This window comes from Acipenser ruthenus, chromosome 4, assembly GCF_902713425.1.
Source record: "Acipenser ruthenus chromosome 4, fAciRut3.2 maternal haplotype, whole genome shotgun sequence".
NCBI lineage: Eukaryota > Metazoa > Chordata > Actinopteri > Acipenseriformes > Acipenseridae > Acipenser > Acipenser ruthenus.
This window is the reverse complement of record NC_081192.1, coordinates 78,968,517-78,983,278: the sequence shown is the minus strand read 5'-3', so window position 1 is coordinate 78,983,278 and position 14,762 is coordinate 78,968,517. Positions and strand designations below refer to the sequence as shown.

At 37.1% G+C, this 14,762-nt stretch overlaps 1 protein-coding gene across 1 annotated transcript in view; it reads right to left on the bottom strand.

Annotated features, from left to right (window-relative positions):
• Window positions 1–9,693: 9,693 nt before the first annotated feature.
• The window catches only part of LOC117399855 (COX assembly mitochondrial protein homolog), a 32,271-nt gene continuing 27,202 nt past the window's right edge, over window positions 9,694–14,762 (bottom strand). The window contains exons 3-4 of the mRNA XM_033999268.3: window positions 13,554–13,644; window positions 9,694–10,163 (exon numbers count right to left, since the gene is read on the bottom strand). Of these exons, the coding sequence (XP_033855159.1) occupies window positions 10,043–10,163; window positions 13,554–13,644 (212 nt within the window). The 3' untranslated portion in view covers window positions 9,694–10,042. The remainder of the gene's footprint in view (window positions 10,164–13,553; window positions 13,645–14,762) is intronic.

The window sequence follows — 14,762 nt, the reverse complement described above, 5'->3', positions numbered from 1 at the left end:
GTACACTATGTGTTGTCAGAAGTGGCCAGTAAGTAAAAAGCATTACAAATGCTGCACAGAACTGTGAATGTGAAAGGCAGACCCTGATTAACGTCTGGTCAAACAAGGCACGTGCATCAATTTGAGAAGGCGCTTGAAATGAGAGGGGTTTTATTTTTTTCTTGCTGCTTTCTTTTATACTTAAATGATGCACACAGGGATGCTTCGTTTTTGTTCAGTTTATTGTATTATCAGTGATCCTTGTCTGTATAGAAAACCACCAATACATAAACCACAGCGGGTCCAAAAACAACTAGTACATTAGAAATTAAGAACCTATCCTGTCCCTACCCCAGCCTCTGAATATGCTTTGAATCCATCCATCTATCATCTCACTCACGTACTCTGACTCGCTTGTGATTAATGGAAAGAGCATTAGATGCTGGAATATATCCTGACCAATGAACACAGCTGGCTCAGGGGAGTACAATTTCTAGCTAGAGTAATAGAACACAAATCCAATCTGCATATAACAAATCAAAAGCTATGAGGCTTTTCTTCTGAGCACCACCTCTGCAATAACAATGCAGCAGAAACAATTCCTCATACAGTTGCTGAATTGGGCTGCACTAGAGTTCAGTTTGACTAGAGTTTGCAGTTCCCTTTTTTTTGTTAATCCTGTGTTTGTCAGGTTGCTAGTTGTAGGCTTAATAAATAATTGAAGAAAACAAATACATTATTTTGCTGATTTCTTTGTGTGTTTTTCTTAACCTGTAAGAAAAAAAAAAAACTGTTAATGGAGATAAAGTATTGTTTAGTATTACAGTATAACTCCTAACAAGGAGAGTATGCAATGTAAATCTAAGTTAGTTTAAGTGTGATTCATGTTGACGTAAGTGTTTTGATGACATCTGTCAAACACAGACATGTTTAATGTTAACCTTAAAGGAAGTAGAAATGATACTTGTGTCATGTCAGTACAAATCAGTGTCAGCTGGGAGGCAGAAAAAAGGCAGAGGTCCCCTTAAGCCTCCAGCAGCAGTACAATCTTATTGTATTCTGATTGACAACACTTCCCATATTCTTATTATTATTATTTGGCATCCAATGTGACTTACAGGTGTTACAGGGCAACATTAATATTTGAATACAGTATAGTGTACAGTAAGTGTAAGTAATACTACTACTACTACAATACAAAATGAACTAGGATGCAACAAGTTAGGATTACAACAAGTTATATCTACAATGACATATTAGTAGTGCAATCGTGCAAGGATCCAGTAATGTGGTGTGTAAGTCAGGCAAGTCCAGTGCATCGGAGTAGATCTACAAGAGCAGTCTAAACAAGTTTTACCCCAATTCAGCTGTTAAATGCATTTTCACCACTAGCCAACAGAGAAAAAAAAACAGTAGTCCATCATAGTTTATTCTAATAAACTTAACTGTTACACACTGTCAGCGTATGTTTAAAAATGCACTGTATACAACATTAATATAGCATTTAGATTTCAAGACCACATTGCTAACATACTTTACATACAATATTTTCTAAACAAAGTTGTTAAGGCAGGAGAAAGGCAGACAAAAAAATCAAGCACAGCCTATCGACTTAATTTGCTCAACTTAAATAAATGACCAACAAAATAACGATATACCGACCGTACAGACGAAAAGAGAGTGAACGAGTTTGCCTGCACTGGGGAAAATAAACACATACTGCTGCAGAAGGGCAGAATATAAATACACCTTCCAATAAACACTAACAGAGAAATAACAAGTAGCTGTGTTCCCAAAGACAGGAAGTGGTATCATAATATGAAACTCTGAAAATACAACTCACTTTACAACTCTGAAAATACATCTCACTTTACAACTCTGAAAATACATCTCACTTTACTGATGCAACCGGTGTCACAATGCAATGGCCATACGGGCGCGCAGTGTCTTCTTGGAATAGTAGTTTATCTGGTACACGCTGAAAGGTGTTTCCAATCAGCAAAAATGCAGACAAAAACAACTGCCCTAATCCACGCATGTCAACAACGCTGGCTTCGATTTGGTTTAATGGGACTAAACAGCCAAGGGATTTTCCACACTATTGAGCAGTGACGCAGTTTATATTTTGTCTACCATCCCAGATATTTTTTTCCTATCATTATGATGGATTTTTTTTTTTTTTTTTTTTTTTTCTGGTCAAAATCTTCTTCCACGTCACTCATAATCGCACATACTCAGTAAAGCAGTGCTTCAGCAGGGGGCGGGAAGGTTTGAGTTGCTCCTCCAATTAAAACCTGGGATCATTGCTAGTACTCTGCTTTGTGTGGTTATAGCCGATAGACGTTTGTAACAGAGGCTTGTCTCCTCTGATGAAAAAAACTCTCTGGGCCCCTCCAATAAAGGATCTATGTTCAGATCATGTGATCTACTAGTGCTAGTACTGGGTTAATAGCAGACAGGAGTTTATAATGGAGACTTGCCTCCCCTGAGGAGCCACCACTGCTGTTAATATAGGAATGTTGAATCTAGAATTCTGGTTAAAATGTAATTTTTTCTTGAATTCTAGACAATATTTTTGCTTTTGTTTTATTGAACATCATTCTCTCTCTCTCTCTCTCTCTATATATATATATATATATATATATATATATATATAATTTATTGAAATGAATTTATTTAGTATAAGTCCACATACAATATCAATAAAAATAAATAAATAAATAAATAAATAAATAAATAAATAACAAAAACGCTGATTTAATCTTACAGACAAAAAGCTGTTCATACATAAAATAAATGAATAGCATGTTGACCTAATACCCAGGATAACCCAATAAGTCAACAATATGGACTTATTTCCATTGGGATGTATGTGATGCCTACTGTATACGGTAATATAGCGTCAGTAATAAAAAAGAGAATCACCCAATAAAGAATTATGGTATTATCTCTCGAGGCCACAAATATTGTTGCATTCATACTTTTGATACATCCTACCTGTGCTAGACTTCATAGCTAATGCAATAATTCCACAAATATTACATGTGCTCTTCCAGTTCCATGTAGGTTTCCTGTGCAGTTTTAACATTTACTAGTTTTGGCAAACAGGTATTTTCATTGTGTTTATTTATTTATATATTTAAAGATTTGAAACTAGTATTGCATGAAGTATTCTACCAAATTTGTTCTCCCTAGGTATTTCAACTCAGCAATGGTTTCTGGGTAAAATATTATTATTATTATTTATTTATTAGCAGACGCCCTTATCCAGGGCGACTTACAACTGTTACAAGATATCACATTATTTTACATACAATTACATTATTTTTTACACATTATTTTTACATACAATTACCCATTTATACAGTTGGGTTTTTACTGGAGCAATCTAGGTAAAGTGCCTTGCTCAAGAGTACAGCAGCAGTGTCCCCCACCTGGGACTGAACCCACGACCCTCCGGTCAAGAGTCCAGAGCCCTAACCACTTCTCCACACTGCTACCCTAAAATACAAATAGGCTGCAAAGCATTACGAGAAGCAGGTGTTCACTTAGAATGAAAATTACTTCTAAGGGACCAACGGGGCAGGCTCAAGGTTTTTGTAGAGAAGTTTATTGAAAGCTGTTTTGTTGAAAGTTATTTAACATTATAGCTGAATGCTTATAAACTCAGAGCTGTTGTTTGCTTCATTGTTTTTCTTTCATTTAGCATACCCTCTGGGTGTGGACATCTTCACTGTTCTCTTGAACAGAGACAGCCCTTGCAAAATGACTGAAAGGTGTAAAGTCTTGAGGTTAACACAATGTGCAGGCACACTGACTGCCATGGGTCATGAGCTCAAGTCACCCAAACCAAAATAATTTAGGGGTACAAAAAACATAAAATTTAAGGTTCCTCTTAATATTGTATTAAAAGTGGATACCAAATTGATGGCAAAACAATGAATCTGACATTAAAAGTGCATGTCACTGAAGCAAAAAAAAAACATAAATGGGGTTGATTGAATGTTTAACAAATGCAGGGGATCAAATACGTGATTTTACCAATGGAAAACAATGCTTTTACAATACTAAAAAAATAAACTGGTTACTGGTAAAAATAATGCAAAACATTACTCACTATGACTGCAGAAAAAAAAAGAATCCTTATGAAATGATGAATACATATTTGGTGAAGCATACCTCCCAAGGTCTGACCACTTGAGGACTTGAGCATACTAAAGGTACAGCATACACATTTAGCCATTGGATGCTGCTTGGGCAAAAATCACCCTTGGCTTGCCATGATTGTAAAAGTTCAGTTTAATATAATTTCCACTTCTGTTTTCTGTTGATACAACTTCTGGGGAAATAAAAGAGACCACCTTGATAAAAGTGAAGATAGGGCCATCAAGGCCTTGAAAAATCAGACTTGAATTATTACTGCAAAAAACTAAACATGTGCAGTTCAATAGAGCAGATGTCTCCAATCCTGTCCTGGAGGGCAGATGAGCCTACTGGTTTTTGTTCCAGATGTAACCTAAATTACTTAATTGGACCAATTAAGTGCTTATTATAAGCTTAACTGGACCCATTAAATAATTTAAGGTACTGTTGGAATAAAAATCAGGAGGGACACTGGCCCTCCAGGACCAGGATTGGAGATCCCTACAATAGAGGAATCATCAAAGTGATGCCTGACATTTGTGTTGGTATTTGTAGACCCAGTTGTAAACAAACCATAATTATCTGATCTGCACATGAAGCCTGGTTCTCTTGACAGTGTAGGTCTCTAATCCTAGAGCCTGGGGTTCAACCATCAGTCTGCTCCTCCTTACCTGTTTATTGTGTAGGCTGATGGTCTTGGACCACCAGAGGTTTCCTCTTAACCAGTGGTCCTCATAGCTGCTCTCATGGACAAATTTGTGTTGAAGATCCGAACAAGACTGGTTTGGTACCGGAACGGGGGCGTGAACACCAGTCGGTAGCAGTCCGTTTAGGACCGGGTCGGTTCAGTGACTTTAGCATCTGATCAGGACGGTACGGTACTGGGTCGGTACTGGTTCTGTGACCTTAGGACCAGTTCGGTACGGGCATGGTACCAGATCACAACCGGTGTGGTAACCTCAATCCTGGTTCGGTATAGGGTCGGGAACGGAGTGGGTCTGTGACCTTGGTACTGTACAGTACAGGTCCACTGGTTCGCAGTCACTGCGGGTAGCAATGTACAGAGATGCCCACCTGTACAAGCAACTGGCAAATCCACTCAGTCAGTACACACATGAAACTGAGGGAAGCCTGCTTGTTAGATGATACTAACAGCCTTCATAGTGGTGATGTTAAAAGCAGTCACTAAACAAAACATCATGATACTGTGGATGAGATTGTAAGCAATCAACACTGGAAGCACATATCTTGGTCCTACGCAGTGCTGCTGAGCCCAGCAGCTGCTGTCACTGTACATGTGCAATGCACCACGTTGCAGATCGGCCTGCACAGTCATTGTAAAAGAAACAGAAAACACAAGAGAAACTTATCTACAAACAGTAATACAATATTACAGTAAATAATGTCTCATAACAAACCGAAAATAAAATGTCCTGTAAAAAAAAAACAGTAATAGTAACTCCAGCCGGCTGGAGTGAAGCAGCCTGGAGGGAGAGCGCAAATCAGACGACTTACGTTGCTGAATCCCTGGAAAGTAGCGACTAAGCTGCTAGCTTCATGTGGGGCACAAGGCTGCAGTTGGACGTAAAAAGCAACAGGCTGTAGTGCACAAATTATGTGTAATTAGTGAAAACTATTACAGTAATTATTTTAATAGCACATACATTACAGATGCGAAATATATAGCAGATAGGAGGTAACAAGTACTTATCTGAACAAGGTCCGTCCGTCACGTCAGTCTTGAAAGGAAAAATAGCGCAGAGGTCTGTGAGCGCAGTGCTGCCCTCGGGGGTGAGCAGCTTAAAACCTTATATAAAAAATAAAAAAATAAAGTTCGGGAACACACACAAACAGTACTTGGATCAGTAGTAAAATAGAATTGCAAATATGTTCACAGTCCGTAATTTAGATTAAATTCCCCGTACAAAATGAATGCAGCAATTGCAGTAATTACTTCTATATGATAGCATAAACATGTAAAAATGTGTAAAGCAATACATTATGACATACTTTTCCTCATAGAGGATGCAAGTGTATCTTGCCCCCATGCAGTGAGGCAGATGGTTCGGGAGGCAAAGGGAAATCCAAGGGCCACAGTTGGAGAATTACTGAACTTGGTTGCATCTTGGGGTCACCAAGTATCCAAATCTACAATTAGACGCCACCTCCATGCCAATTGGCTATTTGGAAGGACTGAGAGCAACCAACAAACGTAAGCGCCTGGAGTTTGCTAAACGGCATTGGCACTTTGATTGGAACCAGGTGGTATGGTCAGATGAGACGAAAATAGAGCTCTTTGGCCACGCACACCAGCGGTGGGTTTGGTGTTGAAAGAAGGATGCATGTGCAGAAAAGAACCTCATACCTACTGTAAAATATGGTGGTGCATCTTTGATGTTATGGGGCTGTTTTGCTTCCACTGGTCCTGGGGCCCTTGTTAAGGTCAACGGCATCATGAACTCTACTCAGTACCAGGACATTTTAGCCAAAAACCTGGTTGCCCCTGCCAGGAGGCTGAAACTTGGCCACAAGTGGATCTTCCAGCAAGACAATGACCCCAAGCACAAATCCAATTGACCACAAAATCAGCCATTTGCAATGGCCATCTCAGTCTCCGGACTTGAACCCCATTGAAAACCTGTGGTTTCAATTGAAGAGGGCAGTCCATAAGTGCAGACCGAAGAATATCAAGGATCTGGAAAGATTCTGTATGGAGGAATGGTCTAAGATCCCTCCCAATGTGTTCTCCAATCTCATTAAACATTATAGAAAAAGACTCAGTGGTGCACAAAGTACTGAAAACAAGGGTGCCAATAATTGTGACACTTCATTTTTTTTGGAAATAAATTTCTAATTTGAGAAATGTGTAATTCTGGTTGATTCCATTGAATCATTAATAAAGTCAGATACATTCCACATGTTGGAAAATTACAATATAGCTCAGTACTGGTATTATTTATTTTATACAGTCTTTTTTGCTCATCTTTATCAAGGGTGCCAATAATATATCTATCTATCTATCTATCTATATGACTAACATTTTTCATATTAGACTTCTTCCTACACCATTACCTTCAGTGCAGAGTGCTTGCCTGGGACACTGTATGTCAACAGCCACCATATTTATCCCTTATTAAAAGAAGCACTGTGTAAAGCGGACAGTGCAAGGCTACATTCAAAACAAAGATATTGAGAATTAGAAAAAAACGAGCTTCACACCAATGACTGAAAAATGTAATCAAATGTTTTTGTAATAGCAAGAAAATGAAAATACAAGAAGAAAAACACAGAGATAAACCTCACAATGTCGCGTTAAGTGGGAGAAAGCAGAGAATTTCACCAGCTACCTGTAAAAGACCTGGACATACTGTACACCTTTCGAATTTCATCTGATTAGTAAAAAAAACTGGGGACAACTTTGAACCAATTTCTCTCCTAAACAAAGCAGTGTAATTTGCACGGACATAACTGTGAATGCAGCTTTTTTTACAGCAGCGTGTCACAATTTACACAAACAAAATGAAACATAGAATATATATAATACATCGATGAAGACTATATTTACATGCCGAGCCTATTCGAAAAAAGGCATAATAGCGCAGTAGTGATGTCAAAATGGCATATTCCTCTAAAAAATTATACTTGACCTTTGACCCATATTTGACTGTGCACTCCGAGACCACTTTCAAACACAAAATGTCTCGTTTTCAATCACTCAACCCATAATAGCAGAGAAATGTTCATTTATGAACAACAGAATGAGAATACCCTGAAAAAACCCTAAATTTCAGGTAGCGCTGGCACATTCATATCTCAGATAAACAGCAACTTGGACCAACACCTGGCAAACTTCTGTTTTTCTTACACAAAAGATGGATGGCAGTGAGTATGAACTTGGAACAACTTGTGTTTTTTTTAGGCACTTTTAACAAATTTGTCTCTGTGAAGATTTACAGTCATCCTCCAACGGGAGCACCAACCAAGCTAGCGAGACAAATAATCTTCGACTGACAGCGACCAAGAAAGAATAAATAAAAAAAGGCGTTTCAATACGCCATTGAAACACCTTTTCCTTAAAAATACATTATTTTTTTGCAGTTCATTATCTACCTAGTTTAATTCATGTTACTGAATTATCAAAAAGAAAAGTATATTTAAGATTCTTTAATATTGACTTAATTTATTCATTAAATACACTTGCAATTTGAACCTTAACAATCGTTTTTTTTTTTTTTTTTACACATACTAATATACATGTATTATAAAAAGTAATAGATGGGTTTCAGTGAGTTACAGGAAAATTGCTTTCAGTTTCGTAGTTTATGACGTCACAGAAACCCTAGATGGAATTATTTTTCACTGTAGCCCATCTAATATATATATATATATATATATATATATATATATATATATATATATATATATATATATATATAGTTAAATGACTAATTAAATAGTATAGTGAATCTTAATATAATGTTAATTACATCTGATATAATACAATACAATATAATTACAGATGGCTGTATCTCATTAATATCACTGTCTACAATAAATGTTTATGGTACTATATTCTACAGAATATAAAAAGCGGGTGTCTTGTAGAGCTTATGCCCCCGGCTTCTGGGAACTTCCTGGACACTTGTCACCTCCAGCCTTTCAATAGAAGCACAGTCTGAGCTGAAAAGCATTATTTTCCTGAACTGTTTGAAGAGTGCAAAAAAAAATAACATCTCATCTACAGAAGTTGCAAAAAACCATGCTGTATGTTCTATCTACACTCTGTGGGTGATAAACCACAAGTAAACAAAGTGCAAGTACATGTAGAAGAAAATGTCACCAGTTTTACAACGAAGCCAAGGGGTCTTCAAGTTAGTAGATCAATGATGCTGTGCCGTATCTCTCGTCTGAAGTCGAGTGAGTGTTAAAATGATACAATCCAGAATGTGTTTAATATGGGGCTTTAATGTTTCACATTTCATAACTATCTGTAACATTCCCTCACATGCCCTCACAGGCAGACTGCACCCGAGACAGGATGGAAAAGGTTTTGATAAATCAGAAAATTAGCATAAATGAACAGAGAAGCTCTTAATATTGAGTCTTTTTGTCTTACGGCCGAAGTGAACGAAACTGCATACACACTGTGCCTAACCCTTCATTGAAATATATTGTCCAGAGTAGAGTAGAGGAACCATTCATTCAAAACTGTCAGTTGAAGTACTTGCGCAGTTAACAGTGTCACCCCACACTCATAACAAAATAAATATGAATTTTTGAATGTTTCCACTTAGTAAGTGTTTGTGTTTTGATTCAGTAACTGTTTCTTACAAAAAACAATTTGCTTTCTGAAAAAGATTTGTTGAATCATTCATTTCAGAGTTTTTATGTGTGCTAAAAATGAAAAGTATACAGTAAAAATAAAAAAGGCCAAATTCATCATTGAAATATAAATATCAATGTGCTCCTCAAATTTGGGAATTATGCATAATACTGTATTCATATTAACATAATATTTCCATAAAAGGGTAAATCCAATGCTTAAAAAAAAGATAGAAAACAAAACAGTAGTTTTATTAAATGATTCACATTTATTTCAATTTGTCATTCCACATTTACAAGTTCCTTAATTAGGAAAACAACGCTCTCACTGCTCAGACTTTTACCTTTCAAATGTTATAATTTAGATTTTTTGGAAAATATCAAAATTATATAGAAAACTGATCATTCAGCTAATAATTGATTTCATTGTCAAGGAGTACAAATAAGAGGTTAAGCAGCCACCACATGATTCTACAGACAGCACTTCCCAAATCCCAAATTATTTACATAAAATGCATCCACAATTTATGTGATTGTGCCTTTCTCGCAATGATGGGTAACAACTGCGGGACCACAATCCTCCACGTGAAGCTTCAGCTTACATACTTGTGGGCAGTTTCTGCTGTCGGTTCTTGGTAGGAACACCAGTTCTTATAAACTCTTGTTTTTCTTTCAAATACTCCTGTTTGCATTCTTCATAAAAAGCTGGATCCTTATAGCTAAAAGAAAAATGAAATATAAATAAAAAAATAATAATGTTAATGTGTGAGCTGCAACAAGCATTTCACAAAGTGCTGTACCGTTTCCTAAGCAAAATCCTAAAGGTTTAACTTCAATGCACCGCTCAGACAAACAGGCAACATTTTAAACAGGCTACATCAGGGCCAAGGCACACTGGAGCGAAAAAAATAAAATAAAATAAAAATAAAACTTATTGATTTTAATTAACTAATGCACACTGCAGCCAAAGCTTGTCTGTGGGCTGCAAACAAAGAGGAAGTGGGGGAATAAGACAGAATAGAATAGAAAACTATTTTTGTAACACTGTGCCACAAAATAACAGTTTGCTTACATTTGTACATGTGCTATCATCACAAAATATGTAAGTGGACAGCACCTAGTCTCAAATAGATGCTCTTATACAAATAATAAGTAAATAAGATTGAAAAAATGCTATTTTGAGCAAATACTGTATATATTAGGGCTGCTCCGATTAAAAGATGCTGAAAAAGAACAACGCGACAAAAAGATGCTGAAAAAGAATTGAAAATCCACATCTAGTCTGTAGAACCTAGTAAATGTATGGGGAGTAGCCCACACCACTGCATTGCAAATGTCCAGGACAGATACACCCTGGAATAAAGCCCACAAAGTTGCCATGCCCCTGGTGGAATGGGCAGCAAGCTTCTCTGGAGGAGGCAAGTTGGCAAGCTCATAGGCACTCTTGATTATGTCTGCTATCTATTTGGACAGCCTCTTCTTAAACAGGGCTTGACCATGGGATTTAGCCCCATAGCAGACAAAAAATTGTTCAGACTGTCACAGATGGCTTGTAGTGGTGACGTGAAACCCGGAAGAAACACACAGTACTGCGAGGTGAAATGGTGAAGGCGCTTGTTTGCGCCGGTTTATTGCAAATAAAACAAAAAGGTTTGACACAAAACAATGCTCACAGAGCAAAATAAAAGGTTGAACACAAAACTGACACCAACTAAACAAACAGGGACGAACACTAAACAAGTATCAGGAGACTGTGTGGTCCAGTGGTTAAAGAAAAGGGCTTGTAACCAGGGGGTGCCCGGTTCAAATCCCACCTCAGCCACTGACTCATTGTGTGACCCTGAGCAAGTCACTTAACCTCCTTGTGCTCCGTCTTTCGGGTGAGATGTAATTTTAAGTGACTCTGCAGCTGATGCATAGTTCACATACCCTAGTCTCTGTAAGTTGCCTTGGTTAAAGGCGTCTGCTAAATAAACAAATAATAATAAGTATCGTGCGAGTCCTCTCGCATGAGTAGCATTTGTTATTTTAATTTTCTTCTCACTCCCTTTCTTTCTCCCTGAACACACAACCCAGAGTGAGTGAATTGTGCAACTATTTATACAGCTGTGCTGGGACTCAATTGCTAATTAATTATTCACTTGAACCCCAGCATGTGAACTAATTTGTGTCATCCTGGAATTGCTTTAAAAATGTTCACATTGCATATAACATTCCCATCCCTTCATTTTCAATGCCTGTAGCATCATCCTAAATTATGCCCCTTAAGAATAGAGTTGCATCCAACAAAGTTTCAATTTCCGGCACCCAGTTTTTCCACAAACTCATTTTTTGTGCCCCAGCTCTACACTCAACTCACACATTTCACTAATCCTGAAAGGGCTTCAATGATCAGAATCTCCTTCTCCCCTTGCTTGCCTACCTATCACCATCAACGTACTCTCTCAGTGCATCTCATTCATCTGCTCTGGCTACTCTTCCCAGTTTTTTTAGATAAAACCTTAGAAGCCCTTTTTCTCCTAGCCCTTTTCGGGTTCCTTAGGTATTCAGAGTTTACATCGCACTCAAATAAATTCAACCCCCAGATTCACCCCTGTATCTCCGGTCTATCAATCCCCTCATCTGATACCCTTTGCTTCCTGCTGAAAAGATGTAAAACTGACCAGGAAGGAAATGGTTCCCTAATCTATTTGTTTAAATTAATCTCCATGTTAGCCCCTACAACTCCCTTCTCTCTTATCTCCATCTCCGTTTTTCTCAGGGCGCATCGCCATCAGACCCGCTGTTTATTAATGAAAATGGAGGAATCGTGGCTCGCCATTGGTTCCTCTTTCACCTTCGCCAGATTCTTTCCAGGTCTGGATTCGCAGCTGAGCAGTTCTCCGGTCATTCCTTCAGGATCGGAGCACCTTCTTCAGCTTCTCGCTTTTAAGCGTTAGCAGCCTGCCCAGAGGAAGGGCAATCAGATGAGCCATGGATTCCCAGAGGTTTATTTCCCAAAAATGGGTTTTGTTTTCCTCTCCTGCACACTGATGATCATTTGTTAAAGGTTGGCTAAACCTTCATGTGGACTATATTCAATACTAATCGCGGCATTGAGACCGGCTTGTTCTTTTTTGGGGTCTCTGCCTCGTCCAGTCGGCGAGCCCTCAAACCAAGTTAGGTTTGATGCCAAATTAATGTGTATATACAACATACTTCTCTGTAAAATCGCATACTCCGTATTCTCCACAATAAATATTTGTACTAAAACATTTTGTGATGTTTGTCCAGAACTACTGAATCATGGTTTATGTAGCAAGGTTTTTTTTTCTTCTTTTTAAACACATAAATAAAGTAATTAGTAGGAGGTTTTGGTATGTGATAAGTGATTATACAATTGAGGAACAACAATAAGAGATGACATTTACTACATTTACTAACAAATAAAGGCTATGTTTGGTGGTTTGACAGTAGTGCAGAGCGATTAAGTAACAGAACTGAGGCTATGCAGACATGTAAGAAAGACATTCAGGATGACCAGATCGAAGAAGACCAATGCATATGTAGGTCAGGCTTGAGAACCTGGCATGTCATTTTGCATGAATGCTGAGCAGGCTTTTTGACAACACTGCTTCAATACTACACTATACTGCAGATTTTATTGGTGCTCTTTCATTTTAAAGTGTTCATTTTAATTTGTTAGTCAAGGTAATTCATATCAAAAGTTAATATTTATTTTTATTATGTTATATATACAGACTAGTTTTCAGGACCTAATAATAAAATAATAACAACAAATAAGAAAACAGATGATCAATTTCAGATTATAATTTTATATTATAATGTCATTTATTACAATGTACACCTTCTATGACATGTCTGAAGTTCTTTTACATGGTAAATGAAGGATGGAGTCAGTTCAGTTGTAAATTTGGACAAAACTGCATCTTGGTTTGTGAATTAAACCATATATATTCAGAGTGGCTAGAGAGGGGGCAACAACAGGATTTTTACTAAAATAGGATTCAGGTTCAGTCAAAGAACAAACCAATGGAATATGATCAAATGTACAGGACTAGTAACAGTAACAGCAGTAGCATACTCATGAGTAATATAAAATTACTTACTAAACGGTTAAGCACTCCTTCAGAGCAGTATTTTGCTCTCGACATTTGAGGACCATCAGAAAGCCACTGTCTTTGCAGCATTCGTTAAAAGCTGAAATTGCAAAACAAAATGAAAACTTCCGTTAGTACATCAATGCCCTGCACACTCACTTTTTAACTACGACCTTTACAAATTAAGATCTGTGGGCAACCACAAGAGCAAAAACAAATCCAGAAGGGGCACTAACACGTTTTTATCTCCACGTTTTCTCTTGCCAATAGCAACAGAAGAGTAGTAAGCCAGGCAAACCCTACTTCGAGAGTTCTTATTTTTAAAGCATCTACTCACATTTGAACACCAATTGCAACTGTATCTTGCTTAATAGAAATTAAGAGTAAAATTAAAGTACATTAAAATAAAAACAGAGCTTAACAGTTAAATCGCATTTATTTCATTAGTTTGAAATGACATTAACATGCAAAATATATCCTATATTTAAATAAATTAAAAGGAATCTTACAAAAGCTGTATGGTGGGGCCCTGTAGGGCTTTAATAAAAAAAAAAAATACATCCAAAAAATTGGTTAAACACGGTGCAGCTGCAACCTGCAACCTTTTCTTGAATTCTTGTCTGGTTTGCAAGCTTTCAATGTGTGGTTAGGCTTAGCTGGTCAAACTGAAGTGCTACATTATGAATAAATCAATAAATAATGATTTGTGTCTGTTTAAAACAACAACAAAAAAAAAAATCACATCTTGTTGTGCATAAACATAAGCACAAACACATACTGGAAAATAGTATTTTTTTATTCAAATACAGTACACCTATTTATCAGCCATAGCGTTCATTTCAACAGTCTTCTCAGTGGTATTTAGTTGGCTGAACTCGAAGCCATCAATTTTAGCTTTAAAAGGACAAATTATAAAAGATCTTGAATTGTGTTGTATTTAGTACATTAATGAAATAAACAGCTATTTTATTTAGTTCATGCCACAGAATGAAAAGGGGGCTCAATTAATTTAAAAAATAAAGACTTCTAAAAAGATTTGCCCAAGAATTTTTTAGTATTATTACATTTTCAACCACTGACTTATGTAGGTTTTACAGTACATATCTTTATGTTCATCTTTTTTTTCTTTAAAAAGAAAATAAGCCAGACATTGTTGCCTAGTAAATGACACTTCAAGAAACTTGTCAAAAACATGAAAGCACAACGCATACGTTCCTG